Here is a 15,271-nt window from a genome sequence, read left to right as displayed (position 1 = left end):
AAAAAAAAAAAAAAAAAAAATGTTGGTAGTTTTTTATTATGTTTTCGTTAACATCCAACTGTGGCTTTAGAACTGGTTTGTCCAGTATCAAATAGAATGAGTTTCTTTGTAGATTACAGTGTTATTCACACATTTTAGTACTAAAGTTTAACATTACTTGCTTTTCTCCCCTCCTGTGGGGGGCTTCTGCTCTAAGTTGGGTTTACTGTCCTGGGCTCCTATATTCTTGATACCTCTTATTATCAAGGGCCACTATAAACTTTGATTTTGTAACCAAATGTGTCATTAAGTGCTTCTGGTTTTGAGAGGAAATTCTGATATTTATAATCTAATTTCAGTAGAACCAAATATGATGAATTAGGTTCATGAGACTTCCCTAAAAGTTACAAGCATCCATCATCTCTGAAAACATCTAACTCCAGGCCTTGGAGAAGAGAACCCTATATATTTTCACTATCAGCTAGCCATCCAGGGTCTCTTTGGAGCCTCCGTCCTCACTTTGTAGAACCAAGCTGCTCTGAGCTATCTGTCAGCATGAGGAACTACTCAAAACATGACACTGGGCTCAATGCTGAACTTGAACTCTCAAAAACCAAACGTATCAACGAACTTTTAAAACGCAATACATTTGTAATCTAGGACCTTCCTATTTGTCAACAGGCTCTCATCTGTAATTTTTTTCACTTGCAACTTTCAAAATTATCCTTGGTTCCCATCCTCCCATTTTCATCTCTTTGGTGTTTTCCCCTGCTAACATTTAAAATTTAATAGATGTTGGCTTGAGCATGAATTTTAAATTTTATTTTACTTAATGACTCAAGCTTTTATAATATTGTTACAGAGTAGGGAGGATAAAGCTAAAGATAAGTTAATTGCACTTGAATGTGGCTTATTTTGAAGGCCTTAAATTCTTCGTAAAGCTCACATTTAAGTTTGGCTTCCTTAGAATAGAATAAATATGGCATCACATTTTGTTGTTCCAAGCTTAATCATGAAAATCTTTCATGTACTTCCAAAGAAATATCCACTTAAAACTGAAACTGTTTCCAAACTTTAAGAAAAAGACTTATTTTCTATTTTTTTGGAAAAAAACCTAAGTTAATTATAATCACAACTACTGTTCTAAATATGGAAAAGACATACATATGCGATAAAATAAATGAGGTTTGTATGCCAAATATCACCACAGAAAGTAACGGGGTAAACATTGTTACTAGGAAATGTAAATATAGGACGAAATTGCCAATTCATAGGCCATAAATATAAAGAGGAGCTAGATTTTACCTCCGCATCTTTAATACAGAGATAATCTGCTAAGTAATAAAGAGGAAGCAGGGTTTCAGGTTGAGTGTAATCTGACTTAAGTTAGCAAACCATTTTCAAATGTGGAGGTGTTATCATGGTACAGGAAACCTGGCTGGTCCTGACTAAAGACAAGGTACACGAGCGGTAGGCTTGATTCTATTGCTACTTGGTCATGCGACCTTGGTCAAATCAGTTCACATTTCTGGGCCTCAAGTTTTCATTTGTAAACAAGAGAGATGGTCTAGTGATCTCTATGCTCCTCTGAGGAATAAAATTTCTGTAATCATATGAGAATATTAGAAGCATCTGTTGACAAACCACTGATACATGACTGACACAATTCATTCTGATCTATTCACTAATTCTGGTCCCCTACAGACGACTAGTGAAGGTTGGCTAGGTGATTTCCAATTACTCTATGTCCTTCATGTAATATAATAGCACTTCTTTAAAAAGATTCAATACTTAGTCACTTCAGAGATTCAGACAAGTCTTTCCTCCAATTTCTGAGGCTCCTCTCCAGTACAATTGCCTTAGGAAGATTGGCTCTATGCCCTCTAACCTGCTCATTCAAAAGAAAATGGCTAATTTACTGGAACCTTTCTTCATAATAATATATCGAAGATCCTACCTGTCATCAACTTGACCTTGTTCTAGAAGATGCTGTCCATCAACAATGATCGAGTGTAAAATCTGCTGACGACTGAACATCTCTGCTTGAAACAACTGTTATTTTTAAAAAAGAAAAACATAATTTAGAGTTCCTAATTTTAGTGACCAGTTCTCCAATAACTTTCCAGAAATTCTGGTTCAAGCGAGACTATGAAAAATATTTCCAGCTGAATTAGGTTGTATATGAAAACCTGCAATGTAAGAAGATTTTTAAACCATCAATTAAGATAAACTTAAAGATACAGTTTAGTTTTTGTTTACTAAAACTAAGTGACTCAAAGTAGAATTATGTTTCCCTTCTTCCTTTCAAAATCACCTGATAAAGTTTAGTTAACACATAATTTGTATTCTGTTTTTTTTTTAATATGCAGAATATGGTCCATTTTCAGACAGAGAATCACTTAAGACCTTTTAAAAAGTTGAAGAATGGAAAAAAATCCACCCTTTTTATAAACTCACTGTTTTTCAATTTAACTCAGTTAATAAAATTGTTTCACTACTAGGGCTTCCCTGGTGGCGCAGTGGTTGAGAGTCCGCCTGCCGATGCAGGGGACGCGGGTTCGTGCCCCGGTCCGGGAAGATCCCACGTGCTGCGGAGAGTCTGGGCCCATGAGCCATGGCTGCTGAGTCTGCACGTCCGGAGCCTGTGCTCCGCAACGGGAGAGGCCCACGACAGTGAGAGGCCCGCGTACCGCAAAAAAAAAAAAAAAAAAAAATTGTTTCACTACTAAAAAAGCTCAAGAGAAAGTCTTTCAGATTTTCACTGTTTTTTAAACAGCTTTATTGAGATAGAATTCTATATCATACAATTCACCTATTTACAATTTAATGATTTTTATTATATTTCCAGAGTTATACAACCATCACCACAATCAATTTTAGACTATTGCCATAACTCCCCCCAAAAGCTCCATACTTATTAGCAATCACTCCCCATCTCCTTTCAATCCCCCCAGCCCTAGGTAGCCACTGATCTATTTTCTGTCTCTATGGATTTACCTACTCTGGATGTTTCATATAAATGAGATCAGGTAATTTACTGTCTTTTGTGACTGGCTTCTTTCCTCTTAGCATAATGTTTTCAAGGTTGATCCATGCTGCAGTATGTATTCCATTAAATGGATACATAGTATTGCTGGATAGTATTCCATTAAATGGATATACCACATTTTATTGTATTCATCATCAGTTAGTGGGTATCTGGGTCACCTCCACTTTTGGGCTATTATGAATAATGCTGCAGTGAACAAAATTCTGGTACAAGCTTTTGTATGGACATATATTTTCCTTTCTCTTGGGTGTATACCTAGGAGTGGAATTACTGGGTCACATGGTAATTCTATGTTTAACACTTTAAGAAGCTGCCAAACTGTTTTCCAAAGTAGCTTCACCATTTTACATTCCCACCAGCAATGTATGAGGATTCCAACTTCTCTATTCCCTCATCAACACTTGTTTTCTTTTTCATTGTAGCCAAGCTAGTGTGTGTGAGGTACTATCTCATTTTAGTTTTGATTCATTGCATATTACTTCATTGTTGGTCAACTCTATAAAACTGGACTTAAAAATCCCTTACACATATTTAAATTCTCTATTTTTAAAAATTTAAGCAAAATGTCTTCAAATTAATTGCATTCTCTTTAAAGGCCAGCATTAAGCTTTTCTCTGCTTTAGCTGCATCCTATCTCTCCATTTGTGTATATTTCATAAACACAGGGGCAACTTAGTTACACCAGTAAATAGCAAAATAGAGACTAATTGCAAATTGATTAACTTTTTTTTTTTTTTTTTTTTTTTTTTGTGGTCCGCGGGCCTCTCACTGTTGTGGCCTCTCCCGTTGCGGAGCACAGGCCCCGGATGAGCAGGCTCAGCGGCCATGGCTCACGGGGCCAGCTGCTCCATGGCATGTGGGATCTTCCCGGACTGGGGCACGAACCCGCGTCCCCTGCATCGGCAGGCAGACTCTCAACCACTGCGCCACCAGGGAAGCCCAATTAATTTGTTTTTGTATCTAATTCTTTCTCGATGTTTCTTGAGAAATGATTATAATGCAATTTGATCATGAGGCACACCTGGAGATATTTGGTAGTTTGATTTCCTAGTATAAAATATGTATCTGTTTTTTAAAAAACTCACAATTTTTATTTATCAAAGACTTTTGATCAAAGCATAATCTCCTAAGCAAGTAGCCTTGACAATATTAGTGCAGTCTGTAATTCAACTGGGAAATTATCTTACCACAATTCTGGCACCATACCTTGCAGTGTACTGAAGCCTGCCCCATGCTTATAACCAACTCTGGAATAAAGACTGGATTGCATTTTTGTGATTAAGATATCGAAACTTCAAGCTTAAGAAAGAAGGCAAAAACATCGCATGCATTTGAGCAGATTCAGCACACATTATAGGACTTTCATTCTTCCACATGGCATTTTGCAGCATCTTCCAAAGGCCTAAAACAATTTTATCACCCAAAAATGTACTGGCATAACTTACCTCATGTGCTCTCTGCTGCTCCAAAAGATGCTGATAATTGCCTGAAATCTCTACTGCTAACTTCTGTTCTGTTTGAACTAGGAATTCCATCCACGTTTCACATTTTTCCAAGAAAGTTTGATGTTGTAGCAAAAATGACTGTAACTTACTGACAGAGGAAGGAAAATGAATAATGGTGATGCTCTTGCTTTTTTCTTATACCTTCAGCATATAAAACTAGATTAAATATTCTCTGTTCCAATTCTAATTTGACCTCCACAAAGCTTTCATGTTAGGTAGTAAAATTTTGTGAAAAATAAAAAGAAAATTGAAGAAAAGAAATTTAAATGACAAAATTATGTATCTTTAATATATTCTTATATAAAAGTTTTATTTTTTGATTAAAACAATATTCAGTACATTAAACATGGGAAATCACTTCACATTTTGAGTTTCTCACTTTTAGTTCAAATTGTGTGAATAACGTTGGAAAGATCTAGAATTTATAAATATACACAAATCATGAACTTATTTCTACTGATATTTCAGAGTGGCCAAAACATCTCTGGGTTACTCTACCTGAATCTTTCTGTAGTCTGGGTGGAGATCAGAGACCAGTGCCGGTTCAGATTCTGCATCCTTTTGATTTCTTTATCATTTAGGGGTAACCTGTATCCAAGCTCATTTAGCCGGTCTAAATCTGGGACCATGCTGCTGAATTTTAGCATCTGTCCCTGAAAGCAAGATGCAAAACTAGATTTAGCACCACGGTCAGAAAAGGCAGAGCTCTTTCAAAAGTGCACCGCGATCTTCTGATTTCAGGAAGAAGCTGGTCTTTGATCTCCTCTGCATTTCTAGGCCACCCCCTCGCCATCTCCAGTGCTGCAAAGAAAGCAAAGCTGCATCTCCTTATCAGCTTCCACTGCTGCTGCTGCTGCTGCTGCTGCTATAGCTAGCTACCCACTATCCCTTATTGAACATTTAATAGTTTACGTGTATTATTTACTTGATTTATTTACTCATAAGTAATGCTTTTTTTTCTTTCTTTTTTAGCGGTACGCAGGCCTCTCACCGCTGTGGCCTCTCCCGTTGTGGAGCACAGGCTCCGGTCGCACAGGCTCAGCGGCCATGGCTCACGGGCCCAGCCGCTCTGCGGCATGTGGGATCTTCCCGGACCGGGGCATGAACCCGCGTCCCCTGCATCGGCTGGCGGACTCTCAACCACTGCACCACCAGGGAAGCCCAGTAATTCTTGCTTGAACTGATAAAGGATGAAAATTGTTCTAATGACTGAAAGGACTTATTTCTTACCCTTTATATTTCATTTATCCATGTTAATCTGCTCCTTTATTATTTAATAATAATATTAGTTATAATAGTAATAGCTAACTAACATTTATTGAGCACGTATGAACCAAGCATTGTTATAAGAGCTTTACAGGTAATAACTCATTTTATCCTCAAAACAATCCCATAAGGTAAGAACCACTACTATTCCCAATTTACAATGAGGACGAAGAGGCACAGACACTAAGTAAACTGCTCAAGGCCACCCAGCTAGTAAGTGGTAGAGCCAGGTAAACACGACTTGTTGGGTTCTCCTTGGATGGAACACAGTCCCACCTGAGCTCCAAAATCACCACCATTATCTTAAGAGCTTCAGTCTTAGGTCCTTGACCCCAACCCCAAAGCTGGTGAGACTCAAATGAGAAAGCAGTCTATGCTTTCAGATCGCTTTCCTCCCTTCACACACAGGACAAAGCTGCCCGTCCTGGTTCTGTGGGCATTCGTAACTCCATCTAGGAAATCGGCTACAGGCAGGAGAAAAGGTCAGGACACCTTTGGCTGTGTGTGTGTCCACTTGGCGTGCTCTGCAAAAGGCTCATAACCCTGAAGAGAGAATAAATCTTGCCAACTGTCGAAGCCAAAAGCAAACTATTAGATGGCAGAATTTCCACGGGTGGACATCAGCAGTGAACAAAACTGACATGCCACCGTCCCTATCACGGTGCTCAGAAAGAGTAAGCCACTATTCCAATAGCAGAGAGAACAGCAGTCACCTATCACATGAACATCCTTGTATGGTACGATGAAAGTCTGAAGAAAAATAACACTGGGCTATGAAACTGTGTCCCTGGGGGGCCTGACCATGGACAGAAGGGGAGGCTTTCTGAGAGTGACCCTGAATAAAATCACCAGGAGTTGATGCCTTTTGGGGACAAGGAATGGATTCCAGAAAGCAGGGGATGGGCATCTTACACACAGACACCAGGAAGCACTGCAGCTCCCAAGTGCCTGGAGAAGGAGACAGACGGTGGTGAAGGCGAGACCCTTAGGGAGGTGGAAGCCAGCTATTATTGCTGGTCTTGATACTTTACACAGATCTTTATCCTGAGAGCAGTGGGAAGCCATGGAGGGTTTTAAGCAGAGGAATAATAGTAATAAAATGTGCATGTCTACCGTGTTATTTTATTTACTGTAAAGTCGTCCATGATTAAGTAAAACCTTTTAAAAGAAAAAGATCGGGCTTCCCTGGTGGCGCAGTGGTTGAGAGTCCACCTGCCGATGCGGGGGACGCGGGTTCGTGCCCCCATCCAGGAAGATCCCACATGCTGCGGAGCGGCTGGGCCCGTGAGCCATGGCCGCTGAGCCTGTGCGTCTGGAGCCTGTGCTCCGCAGCGGGAGAGGCCACGACGGTGAGAGGCCCCCGTAAAGCAAAAAAAAAAAAAAAGAAAAAAGAAAAAGATCATTCTGGCAGCTATAGGTTGGAGGGACAGAGGTCGCTGCAAAGAGGCCCACAGAGGCTGAGGCTGTGGCCTTGGCCCCTGAGCAAGGTCAGACAGCGTAAAGTAGGAGTGGATGATGGTAGTGATGGAGATGGGAGGTTCAAGAGCTATGAAGGAGGTGACGGATTGGGCGCAGGGAGGGACCAGAGGCAGGAGGAGGAGTGAGGTGGATCCTAGCTCTGCTCCTGGGGGTCTCCCATCACGGACCACGAGATCAGCTTGAGCTCAGTGCCATCACTCCTCTCAAGAGAAGAGGAAAGCAGAGCTGGCAAGAGTTTCCTTGGGAACAGAAAGTAGGCGTATGTCAGGAGTTTTGAGTTTTCTTTAGGATTTTGAAGATAGACGATCTGGGACGAGGATTTGAACACGCTCACCTTAAGTTCCTCCATCCTTTCCTGGATGGTCGAGAGGTCAGACGAGTGGCTAGGGTCCTGCCCTTGTAGTATTTCTTCAGCTTCTACTATCCAGGCTTCCAAAGCTTCTAAACTCTTGGTAAAGGTTTCATAGTCAAGAACTCCAGCCTTTTGTTCACAAAAGAAAATTGGTATTTAGAAATCTAGTGAAAGGGCAAGTGGATATTAAAATTATTTTTCATATTCTTGTGCCAAATTGCCATTCTCAAGATGCCATTCCTAAAAAGACAAGGCTACAATAATTTAAATTTTCTTTTTTATTTATATAGTTTGCTTAACACTTAGAATTACTTCTACGTACCATTAATTAATCAATTAAAATTATTTTTTACATACACTATCAAACAGAAATATATTCTGATTCTTGCAAAAACTTGTCAGGTAAACATGACTGTTAACATTAAAGCCACTTAATGTCATATTTTACCGTGGAAGGAAGCACTGATTTGGGGGCAAAAGTACATTGTAGAGAAAAGTGCAAGACTCCCACGTCCCCTTGACCCCACTGGAACTTGCAAGTTTGTTTATTTTTTAACTTTCTCGTCTTGAAGGAGGCATTGTCTCGATGATGAAAAATTTTTCTTTTCCTGTGTTTATGCCCAGGTTTTATAGAATGCCCAATTTATAACACCTGCTCAATGTGAGCTCTGTACCTGTAACATAGTCTGCTGTTTGCAAAGAGCCTGTTCTAGGGCACATAAGTGTTGACTCAAACAGAGTTGATCAGATTGAATGGCTGATGCTGCCGAGGCATCTACTTGTTGCTTGAGTTGCTCTCCCAGCTCATGGAGAACGAAAAGGGAATCCTTAACTGTCCCCAGTCCTTTAAGGAGGTCCTACAGAAGATGAAAACATGCCCATCATGAAAAAACATGTTAAGTGTACTCCTTATTATAAACAATTAGAAACACTCCATTCTTATTTGTCAAATTATTACACTAAACAACCTTCACCTGCAGGAAAAAAATCAAGAACTGAATTCCATTTTTAAAAACATGTATGTGGATGAACATTAAAAAAAATGTACTATTCTGATTATAAAAGCTACATAGGTTCATTGTAGGACATTGGGGAAATGCAGAAAAACTTATATAAACAAGAAAAAACATTATCTACAAGTAGAGCCAATAACTGAAAACATTTGGGCAGTTTTTTCCTGCCTCTTCATGTAATTGATATCAAATTGAAAACCCAGTGCTACATTTTACCTTTTTTGACTTAATATTATACACACAAGAGAGGAACTATATGCGTGGTCACATTTTAGTGGTTACAGTACACCCTCCCCTCTTGGTGGGTGCAGAAGCCTAGCTATGGCCCTGGTGAGCGGCAGGAAGGGTAGACTCTATCTCCGTTCTTTTCTGTGATATCTCTTGCCTCCATTTTTTGTGGGACCCTTTTATATGCTCCAAATTAATAAGCTGGTGGAAATTCCCTGTTTCTGGTTTCCATCTACCTCTGAGGGATGACAACTGACTGATTCTTCCACCTGTTGCTGGTGCCCCACCAGATACAGAGAGAGCAGAGCCTGCTACACCCGTGCAGGGGCTACAGAGAGAAGGGGAAAAACAAAGGGCAACTTTAACCCTGACAGATGAGAAAATTCACAGCAATCATCTCGAGCACTAGGCTCTAGAACAGGCATATCTCAACGAAGGAGGACTGAAAATTGAAAATGCCAAATTTCATAAAGATAAACTATGTGGAAAGAGAAAACAAAAAGCACAGAATTTACTGTAAATCTTAAACTTTAGCTCTACAGTGATTATTCATTCTTTATATGAAGGTCTTAGAATGGGTTAAACTTTTATTTATGTGCTTTCTATAACTTGCCTAATTCTAATAACTGATTTGGGAAAGTTTATAAGAAGGTCTTTGAAATAAATTCATTAAAATAGAGACAAATAAGGACAAACAGTAAGAGGCATGTGATAGGTGAAACGAGAGAAGAATTGCTCTTGAAAACCTTAAGTAGGTTATTGGCAGCTGCAGTGAAAAAGAGAAATATTAAAAAGCTATTAAAAAGAAGCATACCCATAAATCAGGAAAGAAAGACCTCTTCCTACCATTAAGTTCTTAGAAGAAATTATTATGTTGATGCTTACATAAGAGATAATGGACCTCACTGGACAATACCTTGGAACAGTGGAATTTTAAAAGACGTAACATTACTCTTCATACGGTCATTTCTTATATTGACCATCTCTGTAAAAACAGATAGCCTAAGTCTTTCACATGGACTGTATTCCATTAGGAAAAACAGGAAAACAACTCTTTAAAAATAAAACAACGGGAGGGGATCTCTTAACTCTGTTACATGTGCAACTGTGTTCTGAAAACCCAGCAGCCTCTCTCATACTTGAAACAATTATTTTTGGATAGTTGTCTCACATAGAGACATAACAAAAGCTTAAATACAGCAGCACCAGCCCTGCTAAACTTGAGAAGTCTAAGCTTGACAAGTTGGTAACACGCGATAGTTCCCGAACATACGTTGCAATCTTGAATCCATGTGGCAACTTCGTCGTCCGCGATGTCCTTGTCAGTGGCTGCCTTCAAGAGCTCATTGGTTCGACCCTCCTGCTGTTGAACTGTAGCAGCACACTGTTTGGAGTAGTCCTTGTATCTCTGCCAAAGCTGAAGTAGGGCCTTGCTGGCGTGCAGCTGCTCTGCAATCTCTTCCAGCAAGTGATTCCATCTGGAAACGATAGCCAACACTCATGGGCTGATTCCCACCTCTCACCAAATGCTGTTATTTACTATTTTATTTTTCATGATCCTGGTTCATGTGAATATGGAAATAATGCAGATGTCTCATTTCTATTGAACGTAATAAAAAGTAACATTTCACTCTCATATTTCAAGGGTAGGTAGTAGAAATGAGGTCAATCTTGGGGTATACTGCAGTTCTAATTCCTTTCTAAATATCTCCACTACATTTACTTATCCTTGAGTTCATTTTGTGAAAATTAAAACATTAATAGAATAGAACCTATAAAGCTCAAATTCAAAATGCCAGTGTTTTAATTGTATTGTTTTATAATAAGATCGTGATACGAATAATGAGCAAGTGTAAAACCGGCACGTTCCATACCTCATGTTGACTTCTTTTAGTGTATTGGTGAGAGTTTCTGTCACAGGCGGGTGACTCTCTTTTAACAGTTGGTTGGTGACGGAGCCAAATTTCTGTAAGCTCTTTTCCTGTTTTTCTAGATCATCTTGAAGATTCTGCCCAAAGGAAATGTGCCACAGATGACATAACAGGATCTAAAAATTCTAATGATCAAGTTTAAGAGTAATTTATAGCTGTTTTCATAAATATGAACATCCAAGTACAAAAACCATGACCTTGCCCCAATGCTTTATGAGCTTTCTTTAGATAACCATTTTTTTCTTTTTTATGAGTTTGTTCTTATGGGTGTGAGGAGGGTTCTTAACAATTGAGACTTCTTGGAGTGGGAGCTGGAATTCTGCTGGGAAAGCTCACACGGGGAGCCCCTGTCCACCATCGAGGAGGAAGGTGTGGGGCTGCTGGGTGTGCGATCTATTATACTGCGGTTCTCTTTGCTGCTCAAGGTCAAAGTCCAGATCTCTGCTTTATTACTTACCCAAAGTTGCTCTATCAGAGATTCCTGATAGTCAGACTTTAAGAAGTCATAGCTTTTCTGAGTACCAGCTCTAAGTTCTGTCTCTGATGTTCTTCTTTGCAAAGAATATTTATTAGGCAGGATATATGCTTGGTGGAGGTGTCTACCAAGAACCAGTGAAGAAAGATATTTCCCTGGAAATGTTGCTGAAGTGACAGACTCAGTTCTTAGTAAAACTCCATACGTGAAGCAGGCTGCAAAAATCCAGTCCCCACTTACCACTGATATATGGTTGCCATCAAATCAAAATATATAAGGAACAGACCCTGAGTCCTTTCATATCTTAAGACAGAACATGAGAAACACAGAGTAAGCTCAATTAAAAAGTACTTCTAACCTCCTCAAAGTTATAAAATGTCTTTTTAAACTTATTATTCTCAAAATAAATTTTAATGATTCTTAGTATCTGCAACAACTATTTTAAGGTTTAAAGACATTTAACCTTGTACTTTGTACGTACAAGGTTACAAAGTACATACTTTGTATGTACTTTGACTTCCCTGGCGCCCCAGTGGTTAAGACTCTTCACTTCCGATGGAGGGGGCACAGGTTCGATCCCTGGTGGGGAACTAAGATCCCACATGCTGTGCGGCGCAGACACACACACACGCACATGCACACACTCAAAAGAAGGAAACTGGATATGCTCATTTTATCCTTCCTCCCTCCTGCCTCACCCAAAAAAAGGGCATTCCCTTCAGAAAGTATGCATATCATGTCAGCAACATATAAACTTTGATTGCCAAGCCAGGGACGTGGACCCATGTAAGGAGGGACATGCGAGGCTGTCATCCCATCCCTTAGGGCCTGACTTGCCCATCACATAGGCTGCGTTATTTAGCCAGGGAGAAAGGGCAATGGCAGGTGAGAGCGCCCAGGTGTGCAGGCGAGTGAGGGCAGTAGCTGATTGAGAGCAGTGACCTAAGAGAGGACAGTGTGCTGTTTAAGTCAAACAGCAGCAATGTCCTCCTGGATGAATACAGTGATGACGGACACACAGGAAACCAAGCAGCAAGTGCTAGAAAAGGAGGATTACATGTACACACCATTGACATTCTGCTGAACGCAAAGAAAACAACTTAATGGTTTAAAATTTTATGACGTTTGCTATTTTTCTTTTTGTTTTCTTTTTAATCCTGTAGAATGGGTTTAGAAAAGCAGGATAACAAAGAGAAAGGGAAGATATAAAAGGCAGCAATAATGGATCCAGGAGACTGATGTGCGTATAAAATCATTTTATAAAATACATTCATGGGGATATCTGTATAATTAAAAAATCATTTAGTTATATACCAGTTATTCCAGAATTTGGTATCCACAGGCAAGTTTGGTTATATAACAAATAAAGCAGGTAAAATTAATTTTAAATATTTTAAAAATAATTAAATGTAAACAATATACACCAATTATTCCAGGATGATGTTTGCATTTGCTCACTTTTTAAAAATTTTTCTCAAATTCAAAAGGATGTTAAGGATGGGTTCAATTCATCCCTTACCTGAAGATTGTCCACCTGAACCTGCACAGCTTCTAAAGATCCAGTCAGCAGACGGAATCGGGAGAGAGAGTATCTGGCCTCCATGAGGTAACTGTTTATCTCATCCAAGGCCACCTTGTGGCGGCTCCACTGGTCAAGCACAGACTGCAGCAGGACCTTTAGTTGCCCAACCTTGTGAAAGAGACAGAGGCTTCTTATAATCGCAAAATATTTTAAGTGATAAAATATACATTGCAGTGATGGGAAAAATATTAACATTTAAGAACTTCATTGGGATTTCAGGCATTATAAATAAACTCAAATTAAAAAAGAAAGATTTGAAAAGTAAAATGTAGCAATGTTGAAATTTAAGCCTTTCATACTTTTGATCACACAGTCTAAATTGAAACGCTTAAAAAGGTTATATATATATAACCTTTACCTGTAGTATATATTATTTATATGTATTATAATATAAAAGTGATAAAAGGTCAGTGTATTTAATACCACAGTTTAGGAAACATATTAAATGAGTGTTTTAAATGCATTAACCCACTTTATCCTCATAACAACCTTATGAGGTAGATGGGATCATTATGCTCATCTTATATTAAGGAAACTGAGGGACAAAGAAGTTATAAAAATCACCTGAGATCATACTGTTAGAGTGTGAAAGATCTAGATGTAAATCTAGGCAGACTGGTCCCAAGAAATGAAACCTATCTATCATCTGTCCATCTACTTACCTACCTATCTATATTTATCTATCTATTTACCTATCGATCCATCCCAGGTATGTGCAAGCTCTCTCTCTCTCTCTCTCACACACACACACACACACAAACACACACTCAAATGAATATCTTAAGATAAAACATCCAAGAACATTCTTTCCTGTACTTATCTGCAACAGAAAAGGTTTTAGTTTGATCTGTATCATTTAGAAAGATATCCGCTTTGGACTTCCTGGATTTCACTCCTAATCTTTTGAATATGGAGTAAGCATGGCCATGATTAAGACAAGAGATCATATAAATTAACTTGCACCTGAATTCTCTGCTTTTTTTCTTAGCATAACCAAAAATGTTGAAACCAATCGAGGTACTATCACATGGGCCAAAGGCCTAAGAAAATGCTGCCGCAGAAACGAGGCAACACTCCCACGTACAGGCAGGTGCCGGGGCCTGTCCTAGGAAAGTCAGGAACAAACATGAACGTAAAGCCAAGAGATCAATGAGAATTTCTAAATCGTCTATTTCTTCCTTGTGTTATTTTTGTTTGTTTTTCCTGAGAAGATGTTTCTGTGAAAGAACCACTCAATTTGTTTAGATGGTAAATTGTTTCCAAAGAATTGTGATGGTTTATAAAAGTGCATAAAATAAAATGAACTAGATTTAAAATCGGGTTAAAGATAAGGTAATTAGAAAGCTGCCCTCGGAGACCATCATGTGGACCGTGAGAGCGGTTTGCTGGACACCTTGGTCCCTGTCACTTAACCTGCTGGTGCCTCAGCCCTCACCACTGGAAAGTGCGGGCAGGAACCACTGGCACAGGTGTGTGCAGAGCAGGAATCGTTGTTACATGTATTCTTCTTACTGGGGGACTTAACCCTCTATTCAGCACATAATGTCAAACATCTTCACAGAGCTTATGTTTTAGTGAGAGAATTTAAATAAACGAGCAGACCATATCATATGTTAGAAGTTGATAAATAGTACAGATAAAAGCAAAGCGGAGAAGAGAGTCAGGGCATGTAAGGGGAGGATGCAAAGGCTGTCACTTGAAACAAGGAGGTCAGAAAAGCCCTCCCTGAGAGGCGAATTTAAACAAGGGCTTTGAGGGGAGGGAGTGGCCATGTGGATATCAGGGAGAGGGGGCTCCGGGCACAGGGAAAAGCCGGGACAAAGTCCCCGAGTGTGGAGCACACCACTGGGTTCCAGACTAGGGGGACAGCAGAATCACAAGAAACCTGTGGGCTAGCAGCAGGAGCCGCATGGTTTTGGCCTCATTCTGTTTTCTTGTTGTTGTTTTTTGTTTGTTTGTTTTCGCGGTACGCGGGCCTCTCACTGCTGTGGCCTCTCCTGTTGCGGAGCACAGGCTCCGGACGCGCAGGCCCAGCGGCCATGGCTCACGGGCCCAGCCGCTCCGCGGCATGTGGGATCTTCCCGGACTGGGGCACAAACCCGTGTCCCCTGCATCGGCAGGCGGACTCTCAAGCACTGCGCCACCAGGGAAGCACTGGCCTCATTCTGAATGAGACAGGAAGATATTGCGGGGTTGTGAGCAGAGGACTGGTGTGATCTGACTTCCATTTTAACAGGACTTCTCTGGCACGGAGACTATTTAGGAGGCCATGAAAATAATGAAAGCAAGCAGTGACGGTGACTTAGACCTAGGTGCTAGCTGCACAGACGGGGGCAGAGGCTGGATTCTAGATCTATCCTGAAAATAGGGCTGACAAGATTGTTGATGGACTCTGCGTGGGTCTGAGGGAAA

General features: G+C 40.0%; 1 protein-coding gene across 1 annotated transcript in view; it reads right to left on the bottom strand.

Moving 5' to 3' along the window:
* SYNE1 (spectrin repeat containing nuclear envelope protein 1) overlaps window positions 1-15,271 on the bottom strand; it is a 385,453-nt gene that overhangs the window by 84,202 nt on the left and 285,980 nt on the right. Inside the window, exons 114-121 of the mRNA XM_007458743.1 lie at window positions 12,797-12,967; window positions 10,746-10,879; window positions 10,145-10,349; window positions 8,305-8,487; window positions 7,613-7,759; window positions 5,032-5,186; window positions 4,474-4,621; window positions 1,937-2,031 (exon numbers count right to left, since the gene is read on the bottom strand). Coding sequence (XP_007458805.1) covers window positions 1,937-2,031; window positions 4,474-4,621; window positions 5,032-5,186; window positions 7,613-7,759; window positions 8,305-8,487; window positions 10,145-10,349; window positions 10,746-10,879; window positions 12,797-12,967 — 1,238 coding nt within the window. The remainder of the gene's footprint in view (window positions 1-1,936; window positions 2,032-4,473; window positions 4,622-5,031; window positions 5,187-7,612; window positions 7,760-8,304; window positions 8,488-10,144; window positions 10,350-10,745; window positions 10,880-12,796; window positions 12,968-15,271) is intronic.

This window comes from Lipotes vexillifer, unplaced genomic scaffold (genome assembly GCF_000442215.2).
Source record: "Lipotes vexillifer unplaced genomic scaffold, Lipotes_vexillifer_v1.1 scaffold639, whole genome shotgun sequence".
Lineage (NCBI taxonomy): Eukaryota > Metazoa > Chordata > Mammalia > Artiodactyla > Lipotidae > Lipotes > Lipotes vexillifer.
This window is presented reverse-complemented; position numbering and strand designations above follow the sequence as displayed.